This window comes from Propithecus coquereli, unplaced genomic scaffold, assembly GCF_000956105.1.
Source record: "Propithecus coquereli isolate 6110/MARCELLA unplaced genomic scaffold, Pcoq_1.0 Scaffold83, whole genome shotgun sequence".
In the NCBI taxonomy this organism is placed as follows: Eukaryota; Metazoa; Chordata; class Mammalia; order Primates; family Indriidae; genus Propithecus; species Propithecus coquereli.
In genome coordinates this window covers 1,670,814-1,684,817 of record NW_012154507.1, presented here as the reverse complement: position 1 = coordinate 1,684,817, position 14,004 = coordinate 1,670,814, and the positions used below count along the sequence as shown (strand labels likewise).

The window sequence follows — 14,004 nt, the reverse complement described above, 5'->3', positions numbered from 1 at the left end:
AATCAGAGGTGCTCAGGGCACTGGTCGCAGATCTGGGCATGCAGATGCGTGATGAGGGCTTGGACCCTTTAGTGGCACGAAAGGGAGAGAGATCGCCGTTCTTTAAGGTTTCAAAGGAAGGCAAGAACCCAGGCGAAAGTCACGGCTGAATCGACTCTGCATCTTCCCATTCTAGTTGTTTTCTACGACGTTTGCTTCCATTGAGTGGGATGCGCTGGTCTCCAGCCCGACTCCTTTGTCTTCTTCTTTTGCATGATTAAAAACACGTTCCTGTATGCAATAAACCACCACCTAGCAGTGGCACGCCTGGTTTTGGGTTACAGCTTTGTCCCGGTAACAACAGCGAGGTTCTCACCGGGTATGAGATGCGGGTTCGAACATGTGTGTGCGCCAGACCTGGCCGCCGGGGCGCCCGCTTCTGGTTAAGTGGAGGCGGGCACCTGACGGCGGCCCCTGCCCTGCAGGTAACCGGAATGGGCTGCTGGGCAAGTTGGCCCTGCCGGGGACGCCGAAGGGACAGCTTCCCCTTTCCATAACTGGCCTCCGGCCTTCAGGGCCGCTGAGTGCTGCCACGAATCCGAAAAGAAAAAGAGAGGGCACTCAGTTAAAAACGAAATACAGGGAGGTGGGAGAAGAGGGATGAGCCAAGGGTCACTTAGGTAATTCCTCAGGCTTCCCCGAAAGCCTCAGCTCAGAGCCGGGGCGGCCCCCAGCGGAGGGCAGAACTACCCCAGACCCACTAGCTGAGGCACTTGGCTTTTCTGAGAGGATACCCGGGGGCCCAAGGCAGGCCCAGCTGGGCCCGGTCCGCTCGGACCGCAGGGGCGGCAGACGTGGCTGGAGCCCCCGGGGTGGCGACGGCCCCAGCCTCTCCCTTCCCTTCCTGGAGGAGCGGTCCCTCCCCAGCCGTCTGCAGCGCATCCTCCCTCCCGGGAGACGTGCAAAGCCAGCGGCCGCGGGCCGGGCCAGGCTTGCTTTCGCCCCCTGGGAGGCCGGTTCACCCAGCTCACTGTCCCCTCCGTCGGTCTGGGCCTTAGCTCCTTCCGGCTCAGGGCACTCGTCGCCCGGCCCGGCCATGCCCGAAGCCGGCCTGACCCCTGAACTCCGCCAGGCCGCGAGGATACCCGGCGACGGGCGCCCAGGCCGGCGGCTGACCTAGAGGCCGGACTGCAGGGCTCGCGGGTGGGATGGGGAGCGGCGGGCGGCGCGCGGGCCTCGCGGCTCTGCCTGGGACCTTCCCGCGGCCCACAGCGCCCCGGGCCTGGGCGGGAGCTGGGCCCGGCGTCCCCGAGGCTTGAAGACCAGGCCGAGTGGGGCGGGTCGCGGCTCAGGTGAGGTCCTGGGTTCCGACCAGGGCCAGAGCCAGACCAGAAAGAAGGAAACCCGGCGAGACGAGAGCCTCCATCTCACCCCTGCCTGGCCCGCAGGGCTGGGAGCGGGGCCCGGAGAGCGGGCTCGGGCCCCTGCGCCAGCCCGGGACCCCCGGGGCAGAGATGTGAGTGCTTTTCCCGGGCAACTCCGGTTGGGCATTAAGGATCGAGAAAACCCAGCTCCTAAGAAAGAGCGCCGTGGACGGCAGAGCGCGAGCCGCTCGGCCCACCCTGCGGCTCCACGTTCCTCCTCGCAGGGCCGCCCGGGGCCTCCGGGCGCCTCCCGCCTGCGGAGGTGGCAGCGCCGCGCTGAGGTGGGGACACCCACAGGAAAGGCGAGATTAGGGAACCCGTGTGGGAGAGGAGTGGAGGAAACTGACCATTATCTAAAACCTGGAGGTTTCGAAAGCCGGGACTTAATTGACTTGATTGAATTTCTCTTCTTATCTATGAAGGAAAGAAACACTCCCAAGGTGAAATACAAAGGACCAAGAGTCTTTGTGGGGAAGATAAAGGTTTGGGGCGACAGATCTTTGTAAAGCAAACTAACCCCACCCTCGTGTCTGCCCTCCGAAACGAAGATTTTATTGCCGCCTCACTTGTTAATTGCCGATATGCAGTTGAAGTAGCTCCCTGACCCCTTTGGAGGACGGCGTTATTTCAGCACAAGTATCACCATTATTGGGCTTATTAACTTCATTGAAACCAGTCTTGTCTGGGAGTGGAACTCTCTGGTTGTCTTTAAGCCAGAGCTTGCTCTCCGCCCCTTTTCCCTCCCTCCGTTGCCTTCCGTCAGGGGGAATTCATTTCTAGTTCCCCTTCAATTCAAAGGGATTTAACTGCGTGGTCTCAGTTCAACGAAATTGTGCAAAGGTGATGGAAAAATTAGTTTCAGAGGGTGCTCGGTGCCTCTTCTTTCTCACCTCCTCCTTTAAGTTTCAGGGGAGAAACTTGCTAACTGCGTTATTTACTGAGTAGCCTGATGTTTGTCGTCATTATTGTTTTTAAAGAAAGGGTAATCTTTCCCGACCCTTAAAGGGTCATCCTGAAAAATAAAGGCAGTGTGAGAAAATGGGGTTGTTTTGGATCTGCTTTACTGTTGCATGAGAAAAGCTGGGAGATTAAGACCCTGAATCTGGGAAAAGCTTTAAGCAAAGAAGATTCTCTCTCAGGCCCCAATTTCACTTCAGTGTAAACTACAGTAGGATGAATATTATCCATAGGTACTGGAAAATCTTGCCATCAGATTTTTGTCTTAAGTGTTGGTTGTAAACTATTGCATCTTCTTTAGCAGTAAAACGATTTACTTCTTAGGGAAGATGACACAGAGTTCAAGAGAGCATGCACATGCAGCCAGGAAGGGAAACAGGAAATAGCCAGAAAACAAAATGGTTGCAACTGCTAACCTTCATTTAAAAAGTTACAATCAAGAATCACTTAATTTTGGTCCAACTTAAGAGCATAAGAAGTTTAAAATGAAATTAAATATTGCTTTCACCTGAGGAGCACCATGATCATTGGCCCATTTGTCTTTTCTGGTGACTGGTTTACAAAATGCGGGTACAACTGAAAAGGGACCCATTTTTTTCCTCAGCACTTTCTTTAAACACACACACACACACACAAAACTGACCAGGGTACCTTATGTTCAACTACTGAAATTATAGGTTTTAAAACTTTTCTGAAACTCTTTTGTTCAGAAATCATTTCTGCCTGAATTGCTTTCAGATTCTGATTACACTCCCTCTCATGTTTACCTCAGATTTTTTGGAAGTTAAAAAAAAAAAAAGTCCGCTTAACCAAATAAGAGAATAGAAACAAGAAATTCTTGTCATTCTCATTTTTCCACAGATACTCCAGTTCTTCCCCTCCCTCTTAAAAAATTGATCTACTTAAAAACATACTAATAAAGTGCCTAAGAAATCGTTCAGGTTTGTGGCAGGAAAGGAAAAGCAGGGAGAACAAGATCCTAATGGTTGTTAGGTTCTCTAAATTCAATCACAGCAATCCTGATAAAAGTCACAAAAGTTTACATACCACTGTCATTCATATCTAGTCGATCCATGGATTAGCCCCCCAAAAATAAATACATAAAGTTTGCTAATTTCCTCTCTCCCCTAAGAAAAATGTGTTTTGGAAATGAGAGGCTGAATGTCGGCTTCTCATTCATAAATATTCGTGTAAAATTAAACTGGACCCAATGTTGTGCTAGAACCATTTTAATATAAGTATACATATCTGCCAAATCCAGGAAGAAAAGGTTTATGCATATATAACTTTTCCAGTTAACATCTGCAAGCATAAACGACAATGATCTCACTTTAATAATTCATCAGGGTCAGAGCAATTGACCAATGTCTCTTTACTGCTAGGCTTACCAACAGTAAATTACAGATGAATTAGTGTCCTTTTGTTTCTCTTCTCTCACTCTCCTTGTCCAGAGACATTTTTGTCGTAAAGTTTCAGTGCAGCTCCCCTCCAGCCAAAGGTAATCTTTTTAGATCAGTACTCAGTTGCTCTGAATTTTGCTTATAATTATAACCTATTTAATCACAGAAGAACCCCTGCAGAGGTGGAGTTCAAGGTTGCATACAATAACAGGAGATCACAGTTTTGAAGTCTAGCACAGATTAAAAACCACAGATGTACCATTTATATAAGACACACACTGATTGTCTCTTAAACTACATATTGACTCCTTATGAACATTATTTTTTAAATAAAGTAGTGCATCTAGGACAATCAGTCGCACAATTCACATAGCCCTGAAAAGTTTTTTCAGTGCCAACTACCAGTTGGTCATGAAACGTGAATGAGCTTGAGACACTGTTCATTCCTAAGATTCAACCAAGGATTGGCTAAAACATTGGAACATTTCTGCTTCAGAAGGATATGACCTTCCCTGCCTTCCCTCACAACTTAAGTTTTGTTTGACTTTGTTTCTTTTTGGTGGTATTTGGTCGCACATGGCTAGAATGCTTTTGATCACTTTGCAAATCAGGAAAACCAATGACCTAAAACTATGACAGGATCTTAAGTAGATTGGTTTGTCCATTTCAGGTTGCTGGTTGGTAGGCCCCTCTAAGGCCCTTCATTTTTCCTTCTATGCCTCCCGGAACTTTGATCAGATGAATCTGAGCATCATCCCATCTAACTCTTTTAACCAATGCCTGGCTAAAACTGGAATGTCCAGCCCAGTATATTTAAAAATCACCCACAAAAAGAGGTTCTACAGGTCTTCACAAAACCTGAAATTTCCATGAGGATGTCTGATCTTTATAATCCAAGCAGTCAGCATTGAAGTTAAGCTTCCAGGAGGCAGTTTGGTCCTTATAATCCAAGCAATCAGTGGTTGAGTTAAAACCCAAGCTTGAAGCTCCATATCCCTGGGTGGAAAGAGAAGCTGGGGACTGATTGAGATGGCTGGTGACTGCATTGGTACCCATGGGACTGAGTGTGGCCCCTGGTCCAGGAAGCTGGTGATGCATAGGGGTCAAATAAGATCCACAGTCCATGCCCCCAAAGTAGGAAGTTGAGCCAGCATATCCTTGACTATAACCTGAAGCCTGAGTGTAGGTCATGGGATAGGACCTCTGCATGCAGGAAGAGGAGGTGGACAAGGGATCTGACAGTGGGGAGATGGAAGCGGGGCTCCAGATAGACACAGGAGCACTGCTGCTGGCAATGGTCGGGACTGAGGTGCTAGAGGGGGGAGTGAATTGGCCACTTGTTCCACTCTCTGAACTCACTTCTCGAGCTGGAGATGTCTTCTTCTTGGCAGGCCTCACTTTGTTTTGACCTCCATTCTGTTGTTGCTGCTGTTGTTGGCGGCACTTAGCTCTTCGATTCTTAAACCACACCTTTAAAGGGAAAGAAACATCTTTAACATGATTTCAGTAACTCCCTAGGGACAAGAGTGGCCCCCAAATTGTAAGTCTATCCTACATGGACAGATCATCTAAGATCAGCTAAGCAGACAATTTTCCCCACCACTGAAGACCTATTACATGGCACTCTCATATAGACTCCTGGAATTGTAGGAAAGTTTGGGAGACTCTGTCTAAAAGCACTTGAACCTGCCTTATTCCTAGCCCAGAACAATAAAATTTAAAATAATCCCCTAAATCATACAGCTAAAAACTCTCCACCTTACTTTCCTATCTTATTTCACCTCTAATACACAGCTATAGACAGAATAGACTCAGCTATATGTTGGAACACTCTCACAGTGGAACAGAATGTATCTAAGTCTTTTGGAGGGAAACAGAAGTGAGGGAAAACAATTCTGTTGTTAAATGCAAGAACAGCCTAAACTCAAACAGTTTACAGTCCATCTTCTAGAGAGCAACTGCTAATATGGAAGTTGGTTCCATTGTCCTACTTTTTGTCTCTCCTAGAAGACTCACAAGAGAAACCTCCAAGGAGAAGACATGAATCTGTTGAGGAAAGAGGCCTGAAAGCTGTTATTTCCTCCTTTGTGTGTGCAGTAACTTATATGTACTCTGCTTTGAGCTCCAGCATAAACCTCCCTGCTGGTCTGAGACTCAGAGTCTGTGCCTTCAGAGTAGTGCCACTCGACACATAGATTCAGTTTCCCGTAGTATGTTCACTGGCTTATCAACTTAATCCTCTGCCTGCAACTTTGAAAATTCTCTTTACTGTCCCTGTTCATGTTCTGCAATGAAGGAGCTGTATTTGGTGTGTGAGGGGGCTTATTAAAGAAACTACTGGCATTTTTTGGGCTATAAGTCCTTAGCTGTCTTCCTGAATAAGATGTCCCGTATGGGTGTCATAACTGTGGTAAATGCGGTGCCACCAAGGCCAAGCTCAACACCACCAACCATTCAAGAGCCATTTGTTTTCTTTTAGTGAGGACTTTGGTTTAAGCCTCACAAGTGCAAAAACTTCTTCCAACCTACTTTGAAAAAGCCTCTTTCCTGATTTGCGGTTCACGCTGATGTCTGGCACTTTCACAAACATATCCTAGCTGAGGGAGATTCCCAGGTGTGTTATGTGGTTTAGGTGCTAAATACTCTTTCCAGAGAACTCTGTATGGGGCTTGCTCTCCAAGCAAGTTGGAGTTGACTTTCTAGTTCAGTGTCAAGTATAAGAAGAATAAAACCGGGGGTGGGGGGTGGGGGGGAGGTGTCACTAAGGATATTATGTAGATATTTTATCTATTAAATTGCCCAGAGCTAGCAAATTCTGTTTATTCCTTAAGAAGTCAAAGAAAACACATTCTTACTGCATCACTTAATAAAAGCACCAGCTGCTTTACAGCCTGGCTCTGCCATCAAACTTAGGTATGACCTTGAACAAGTCATTTATTTCTTCATCAGTAAAAATATTTGGACTGTCCAGGAGCTAAGCTTTTTTCACACCTAAACATCCATGAGAATAGGGAAGGATTTGCACACAGGGAAGGGAAAGGTTAAAATACCACACGACTACCCTCGAAATCTGCTCAAGGCTGTGTCTCTGTACACCAAGGGTTCTAGGACTTGGCTTTATCACCTAGGCCGGAAGACCCTTGCTTATAGGATTAAGTCATGAGGGGGAGGTCAAAGAGGGTGGGAAGAGACTAGCTTCTTGGCCCCTGAATGAGCATTTATAGCTTCAAGCCTTCCTTTGGTTCTCTCAAAGACCAGGGGCTCTCCCACTCCTCAACATACACCACACTGGGGGAGCGATAGTTAGGAAGTATGGCTCTGTCATCATCTGCCCTACCTGCACCCTGGACTCAGGCAGGTTGATTTTCAGTGCCACCTCCTCCCTCATGAAGATATCTGGGTATCGAGTCTTGGCAAATAGCGCTTCCAGCACGTCTAGCTGCGCCCGGGTGAACGTCGTCCTCTCCCGGCGTTGTTTCCGTGGAGTGGCTGTGGGACAAGAAGCCCAGGGCCCTTTAGGGTGGGGGAGCAGTTTCTCAGTCACAGGGATTTCTGCGGGTCCTCCAACTCCCCTACCCTCCACCCCGCACACTCCCCTACTCCTCACAGCCCTTCGACCCAGAGCCTTCCAATGGGCTCCCCAGCCCAGCCCTTGACACACACTGCCCCTTCCACAGTAGCCCCTGCTTGCTCTTCCTGGCCTCGGAGATTTCTCCAACCATAGTATCACTTGGAAAGCTAACAAAACAAATGAAATAAAAGAAAAGCAAAAAACCAAAATCCTCCAAAATCAACCCCCAAACCATAACACAAACAGAAAAGCTATTCTGTAGAGTCAAAGGATCTCTGAGGACTGGCAGCTTGGATTGATGGGGCGAATCTCCATCCTGCTCCCATGGTTTTTAGCACTCCAAGGGCCTTTGTTCCTTGATCTTTAAAATGGGGACATGGTTCATACTTCTACTTCTAGGATAATTTTAAAGAGATCTGATTTAAAAGCAGAAAGCATCTGCATTTGGAGACAGTCACACCTCTTGAGATTAAAGGTGCAAGGCCTGGAGGTCAGAGGGGAGGCCCCAGACATGGAGGGGAAAACAGCAAAGCCCAAGGGCACTAAGGATCTAGGGAGAGAAAATGCAGCCTCTCCAAGAGGGCACTTCTAAGGAATTGGACATCAAGGTTTGGGCAGGGGCCTCTCCCCCAAATGACAAGGGCGGTGACTTTCCTTACCCCATCGCAATGCATGTCTCTTATTTACTCAAATTAAGAATAAAAGGATGTGATTGTCTCCAACTGTTGCAGATCCACCTACTCACTTCTTCCCAACCCCTGTTCTCTCCTCAGTCAGTAAATGCCCAGGTGTTGTTGTGCCTTCAGAAGGAAAACCCAGTGGGGACCTCTCCTGGAGCTGGGGTGGGGACAGTGTGACTGCCAGTCCGGGTGCCTGGGGGAAACAGGGTGTCACATCCCAGTGGGGAGGGTGTGGGGAAGGGCGAGCGTGGGAATGCCGAAGGGCTCACTTACCGGGGTAGCCCACGGAAGGGTGCAGTAAGTCCATACCCGAAGTGGTCAGACTCAGCCCATTGACTGCGTAAGGCGGTTGCTTAAGATAAGACATCATGCTAAGGTTGTTTGGAGGTGCAAAGTCGGCCCAAATTGGGGGGACCCAGCCAGAAGGTCTCGATTCACCCGGGGTGGACAGGTTCAGGGTTCTTGGTGGGTGGGTTTGGAGTGGTGGAACTAAGGGCAAAGCAAACAAACAGAGGTGCTGGTTTACTGCTTCCGAGGCAGCAGCTCGTCCACTTTCCACCACTAACTAAAAATGGTGGAAGGCAAGGCAGAGGCTTTTAAAGGACTTGTAGACTCCCCACCCCCCCCCGACCCCCAGCTGCTCTGGAACTAGAGGGGATGGAAGGAGACCAGATAAACCTGTCTTCCCCACCCCCGCTCTAAACTTAAAAAAAAAGTACCCGAAGAAAGCAATTACAATCTGCTTTCCCCAAGAACAAAACCGCACGCCTTCAAATGCACACATTGCATTCCTAGCCCTACATTTGCATAGGACTCATTGGCTGGCACTAGCTAATTGTCTCAAACAAAACTTGATTGGGGCCATTTGCAGAGACAAAGAACTCTTTGGCTAAATAAATAATGCTGATAACAAAGCCCATTGGTGAGAAACAAAGAAACAATTCAAGAAATCTACCTCTCCCCAGACTGTTGCCTTTCCACGGCAGAGATTTTAATTATCTTAGCTTTTTACCACTTTCAACTGCTGTGAACCTAAAATGTCAGTGCATTTAACATCTAAAATACCAACTTACTAAACCACAAACTTGGGAAAACTACTCAACCACTATTATTCCACATCTGAAGTCATTTCCAGTACATTTTCACCTAATTAGTAGTCTGAGTAATTAGATTTTGAGGTAAGTAACAGATTTATTAGGGTTTTGGAGAACCTTGATTATATGTGTCTAAAGAACTAAAGCTAAACAAACAAGTATTTAACTTTTAATAGACGCCCATCAAATATTTAAACATATTGCAAAAAAAAGTCTCCAAGATTGGCACAGGGCTTGCCAGAAACTGTGAAGTAAATTTAGAATCCCACCAATCAGATAATGACAGGACCCCACATTTGCAAGTAGAATGGGTGCGCATTTGTAGTGCAAGCCGCTTCCATGTTGATTTTGATGTGTGGAGGCTGCAGATCCTGCAGGAGGCAAATTTTCAGACATTTGGGTCCCCAGCAGCTGCAGCGGAGTTTCCTGTTAACTCTAACTGTCTTTTGCACATTTTAGTTTTGACGAAAGTAGATACACAAACACCCAAAGTTGCGAAACTTATAGAATTTCTCCCTACCTTTCAAGTTTCCTACAATCCTATAAGAAAAAGAACTCAGGAGGGAAAAGAAAGGAAGAAAAAGAAGAGTTATTTACTAGCTTCAGCTGAGTTCCTCACCCCCTCCCCCAGCAAAGAGATCCAAAATAGATGTTAATATAGGCTGGCAGTTTGCAAGGCTGGCTTTTATTTTCCTAAAATGTGGCCCTTATACTGCAAGGATCCCTACTTTGAAACTTTGACACTATGTGAGATTGCTTTAAAATGGCAGATATAAGACTAGGAGTTCTCTCTCACTTTTACAAAGGTCTTGCAGAGTTTTAAGGACTCTGGGTCTTCATATATGCATTGTTTAAGATATCAAGGCACAAAGTTCCACAAATGGAACTTGGTAACTGCAACTTCTTCCTGATTTAAATTCAGAACACAAAAGTCATGCTTTTCTATCCTAGGATCTAATTTAATGTAATTTTAGAACTGTCCTTCTTGGAGGAGTTTGGATTATTCATCAGTGAAACTGATTTAGTTGCTCCTACAACAAAGACTTTATATTTTGTATTCTTCCCTTTTTCAAGATGCTGTTATCTGGAATCTGTGAAAATACTGCTGCTTTTAAAATATAGTCATTTATTTGTTTAAATAGCCTCTAAGCTGGAGGTTTTTTGTTTAATAAAATCTTGCTACCTTGGAAAGTTCTGAACTACAGTACTATGGAGAAACCTAAAATCATATCAGATGTACACATGAGAAATATGGACATGTTCTTCTATGTCGAGGTCTCGCTCAATTAGAAATGCCTGACACATCCTACAAGAAAGTAGCACATTCCAACATAAAGGAAGTAAGGGACAGAAAAGCACCAGGACCTAGATTTTTCTTGGAGCTCCTTCGCCCTTACCATTGCAAAATGGCTAAAATTCTCGAGATAGACTATTTTCACTTTTTACTCCTTTAAAAGGAAAAGAGTTAAAACAAAAACAAAACTACAAGGTACTCTCAACAGCCAGCCTAGGTATTCACTCTCCAAAAAGGGGGCCCTGGGCCCTTCCATCTAACTTTCAAAGCCGGGTAAGGAAGCCTTTCTCTTTTCCTCTCGAAGCAGAGTCCAGAAGGGGAAAAAGAAATACCTTTTCAAAAATCTAAGCCTCAGTAAGACTGCTCTCGAGGTGGCCTCCGGAGAACTCACTCACACCCAGGAGCAGAAGGCGGTCGCGCGGCGAGTCCCCGCAGCCGGTCGGCACTCGCACCCTCGGGCGCGAGTGGCTGGGCCCGGCGTCCCCGCCCGGCCACCCCGCAGCCCCGCAGGCCTGGCGCCCGAGGTCCCGCTCCGCTGCCCGCGTCGCCCGCGCAGCCTTATATCTAACGGTCAATTCGTGCAATCTGTCGCTTCCCCCCTTCGCCCCCCCTTGTTTTTTTTTTTTCTTCCAAGGAGCCCATCTACCAGTTGCTGTGTCCTCGCTCAACAATAATTACCTCGTCCGAGAATTAATTATAATAAATGTTTTCTTGATAAACTAACGAGATAATCCGAGGGGCACACGTCCCTTAATTACAGGCCGCCGTGCTCAGCTCTGCTTCTCATCCGGGCTGATTAATTTTCTGCATGATAGAAAGGAAACAAAACTACGCGGACTGGCGATTGGCCTGCTGCTGGGGAGACGACGAAGAGGAGGAAAGAAAGAAAAAGGAGATATGTGGGCGCCGCGGAAAACAGCCGGCGCTGGCCTCTATCCGGCGAACTCGAGTGAAAGTTTTTGGCCTCAGGGAATCAAACGACGATGCCACCCGCGAGGGAGGGAGAAAGAAACGTGCCAAAAGGGTTGGCCTTGACTATTAATTATCGTTAGGAGAAAGCCGGGTGTTAGCTTTGCGAGAGGTCTGGGAGTCTACCTTACTTTGGGGGGAGGAGTTTCCTCCCCAACTCCTCTCTTGTGCTAATAACTTTTGATGACTGTAAAAAGTCCCGAGGTGAGCAGAAGCAATCCTGACCCCGAAGCTCTAAGGATGCAGGGAGAGTTTCAAGGAGCGATTTCCCTGTCCCCTCCCCGCGTAATCCGCCACTGCAGGGCCAGCGCAGCTCGGCCTTCTCCGCACGCACACCACCGCTATCTGTAGAGGAGGCACTAGCGCACTCGATGGAATTCTGACGGGAGACTGGGGTTCCCAACAATGTGTCCTGAAACCGGACACATGATTTCAAGAGTCACTTGAACGCAGCAACGCGAAGACTTCTTTGCGGCGCGACACATCGCGCAGGCCCGGTACTGGCAGAGCCCTTCTGACGGTCCTTACTGGGCAAACCGGGGGCAGAGGCTGGGCCTTGGCGAACCCCGGGGCCCGGCCCGGCCCCGACCCACGACACTCATTGTCCCCGAGCTTGGGAAGGGAGTGCACGAGCGCGCGGGCGGACCCTGTCGCTGCTCCACTGGGAGAACAGCTGAGGAGCGTCGGTCCCCATTGGAAGGATTCCTGTTCCCGGCCTGTTCCGCCAGGGGCGGCGCAGGGGCCACTCACCGCCACTTCGGCCCGCCTCAGGTGCGCGCGGAGGGCTACGTGGGGCGGACTCGGCACCATCCCCGGCAAAGTCACGTTGAAAAAGGATTCTGCTACAATCGCCCGGCCTGGTGGCTCCGGTCTGAGACCACGACAACTGTGTGTGTGTTGGGGGCGGGAGGAGCGGTAATTGCACTCCCAGGGGTTTTTTTGTTTGGTTGTTTTTGTTTTTTTTTTTTTTGGTTGGGTGGGAGAGTGATTAAAAAGAAAAAGGAATCCTGGAAGCTTTTGGAAGAGGCTAAGGACGGAGCTGCTCTTGGCTGGGGGCGAGGGGGCCGAAAAGAGCGAGCGGCGAGCGCCGGGCCGGACGAGACCCCCGCGCTCCCAGCCTCCCCGGTTATCCGCTCGGGCTTCCGCTCACGTTCATTGCGGACAGGCAGAGGCTCCAGCGGCGGCCGCCGGCCCTGGCCGACCCGCAAGCGAGCGGGGCTTCCGGCGCGCGGGCCCAAGGAGGCGCCTACCTTTCAAATATAGTTGTTTCAATCCATCCATCTAGCTACATCTGCATCTTTTTGTCTCGGACTCTAAAAACGTCCTTGGGATCCATCCAAACGACCCTAACCAAATCTGGGGGGCGGGGGGGCCCAAACCACAAAGATCCTGGGGAGAAGTCCAGAACGGCGTTGACATAAAAACAAAGCCACAAACAAAACCCTTCCAAAACACCCCAGCTTAGACTCGCAGGGTTTCGACGACGTTTTGCAGAAGCGGCGGCCCCCAAGAGCACGCTCTCTCCCTCTCTCCCACTCCCGCTTTCATCTCCAGATCATGCATTTTTTTTGCAATGATCGTTATTACACACCTCAAAATTTGTAAGAGAAAAAAATACATCAGCCTACAGAAGAACTCCACGTTCTCAGAGGTCCATCGGTCGGTCTGTTGGAGGTATTGGGGTAATGGCAGACAGACAGAGGGACACACAGATATGGATAAAGATAGACAAGACAGACGGACACTTACCTTACAGTCGCATGGGAGGTTAGGAAAAAAATCAAATTATCCTTCAAAATTCCAAATAACCAGCTATCCTAAAAGAAACCAAGAGTATTGAGTTAGAAACCTTGCAGTCTTCACCCTTCCATAAAAAGTCAAACACAACCAAAAACATTTTTTTTAAAAAAAAGAACAGAAAATGAGGAAAGGGGCTAGAGTTGAAAACACGCATGGGCCCCTCCGATACATACAAAGTAGACGTGGCGAGTGAAGGCTGCTCTAGCGATTTTTATTTTTAATCACAGTGGAGGCTGAGTTGGAGCTGAGGTCGGTCCCGCTCTCAGGGAGATTTGCTGAGAAAGCGCCTCTCTGGCAACTTTTTGACGCAAACTCTCCAACCAATGGCAGGGAGAGAATGATTGACACATCTAAGCCAGAGGGAAAATAATAAAAACACACAACAGGGGGAGGAAAACAGGCCGCTGCTGCACGGGGGGACGAGCAAGCAACAAATCCAGGCCTCCGACATTACCAGAATGTTCTTGAAAGACACTGGACTCCGCTTAAAATATACATTATGGACCGGAGCATGTGAACTAATTGTATAATTAAAATGATGGACAGGAGGCCTCCCCCTTACCTTCTTTTCCTCTTCCTTTACTCCTTTCCTTTCCCCCTTTCCTTTTTTGTTTTCTATTTTAGAGAATGGAAGAAAGGAAACCCATACAACGTAAGATAGGAAGATAAAAATACTTAAGTAAAGGCTGGAGAAGGGTGGGTGTGGGGATAACTGGGTTATCGCATTCAACGCCACGAGTAAGTGTGCGGATCGGAGGCAGAAAGCAAGTCAGGTTGAAGCCCGAAACCACGACTGTGCCATCTCGAACAGGGCCAGACCACGCTGAGGGCCAGAA

At 48.3% G+C, this 14,004-nt stretch overlaps 1 protein-coding gene across 3 annotated transcripts; it reads right to left on the bottom strand.

The window, feature by feature from the left end:
- Window positions 1-3,573: 3,573 nt before the first annotated feature.
- On the bottom strand, window positions 3,574-13,445 carry OTX2 (orthodenticle homeobox 2). Of its 3 annotated transcripts, XM_012663765.1 has the most exons (6): window positions 13,342-13,445; window positions 13,118-13,185; window positions 9,626-9,645; window positions 8,285-8,500; window positions 7,098-7,249; window positions 3,574-5,230 (listed from the first exon to the last, which is right to left on the bottom strand). In XM_012663765.1, the coding sequence occupies exons 4-6, from the start codon at window positions 8,379-8,381 to the stop codon at window positions 4,610-4,612; spliced, it is 870 nt and encodes a 289-aa protein (XP_012519219.1). In that variant the 5' UTR covers window positions 8,382-8,500; window positions 9,626-9,645; window positions 13,118-13,185; window positions 13,342-13,445; the 3' UTR covers window positions 3,574-4,609. The 3 variants fall into 3 exon arrangements, with proteins under 3 accessions (XP_012519219.1, XP_012519217.1, XP_012519218.1); XM_012663763.1 differs by lacking the exon at window positions 9,626-9,645 and having other exon boundaries at window positions 7,098-7,273; window positions 13,342-13,442; XM_012663764.1 differs by lacking the exon at window positions 9,626-9,645 and having other exon boundaries at window positions 13,342-13,442.
- Window positions 13,446-14,004: the final 559 nt, after the last annotated feature.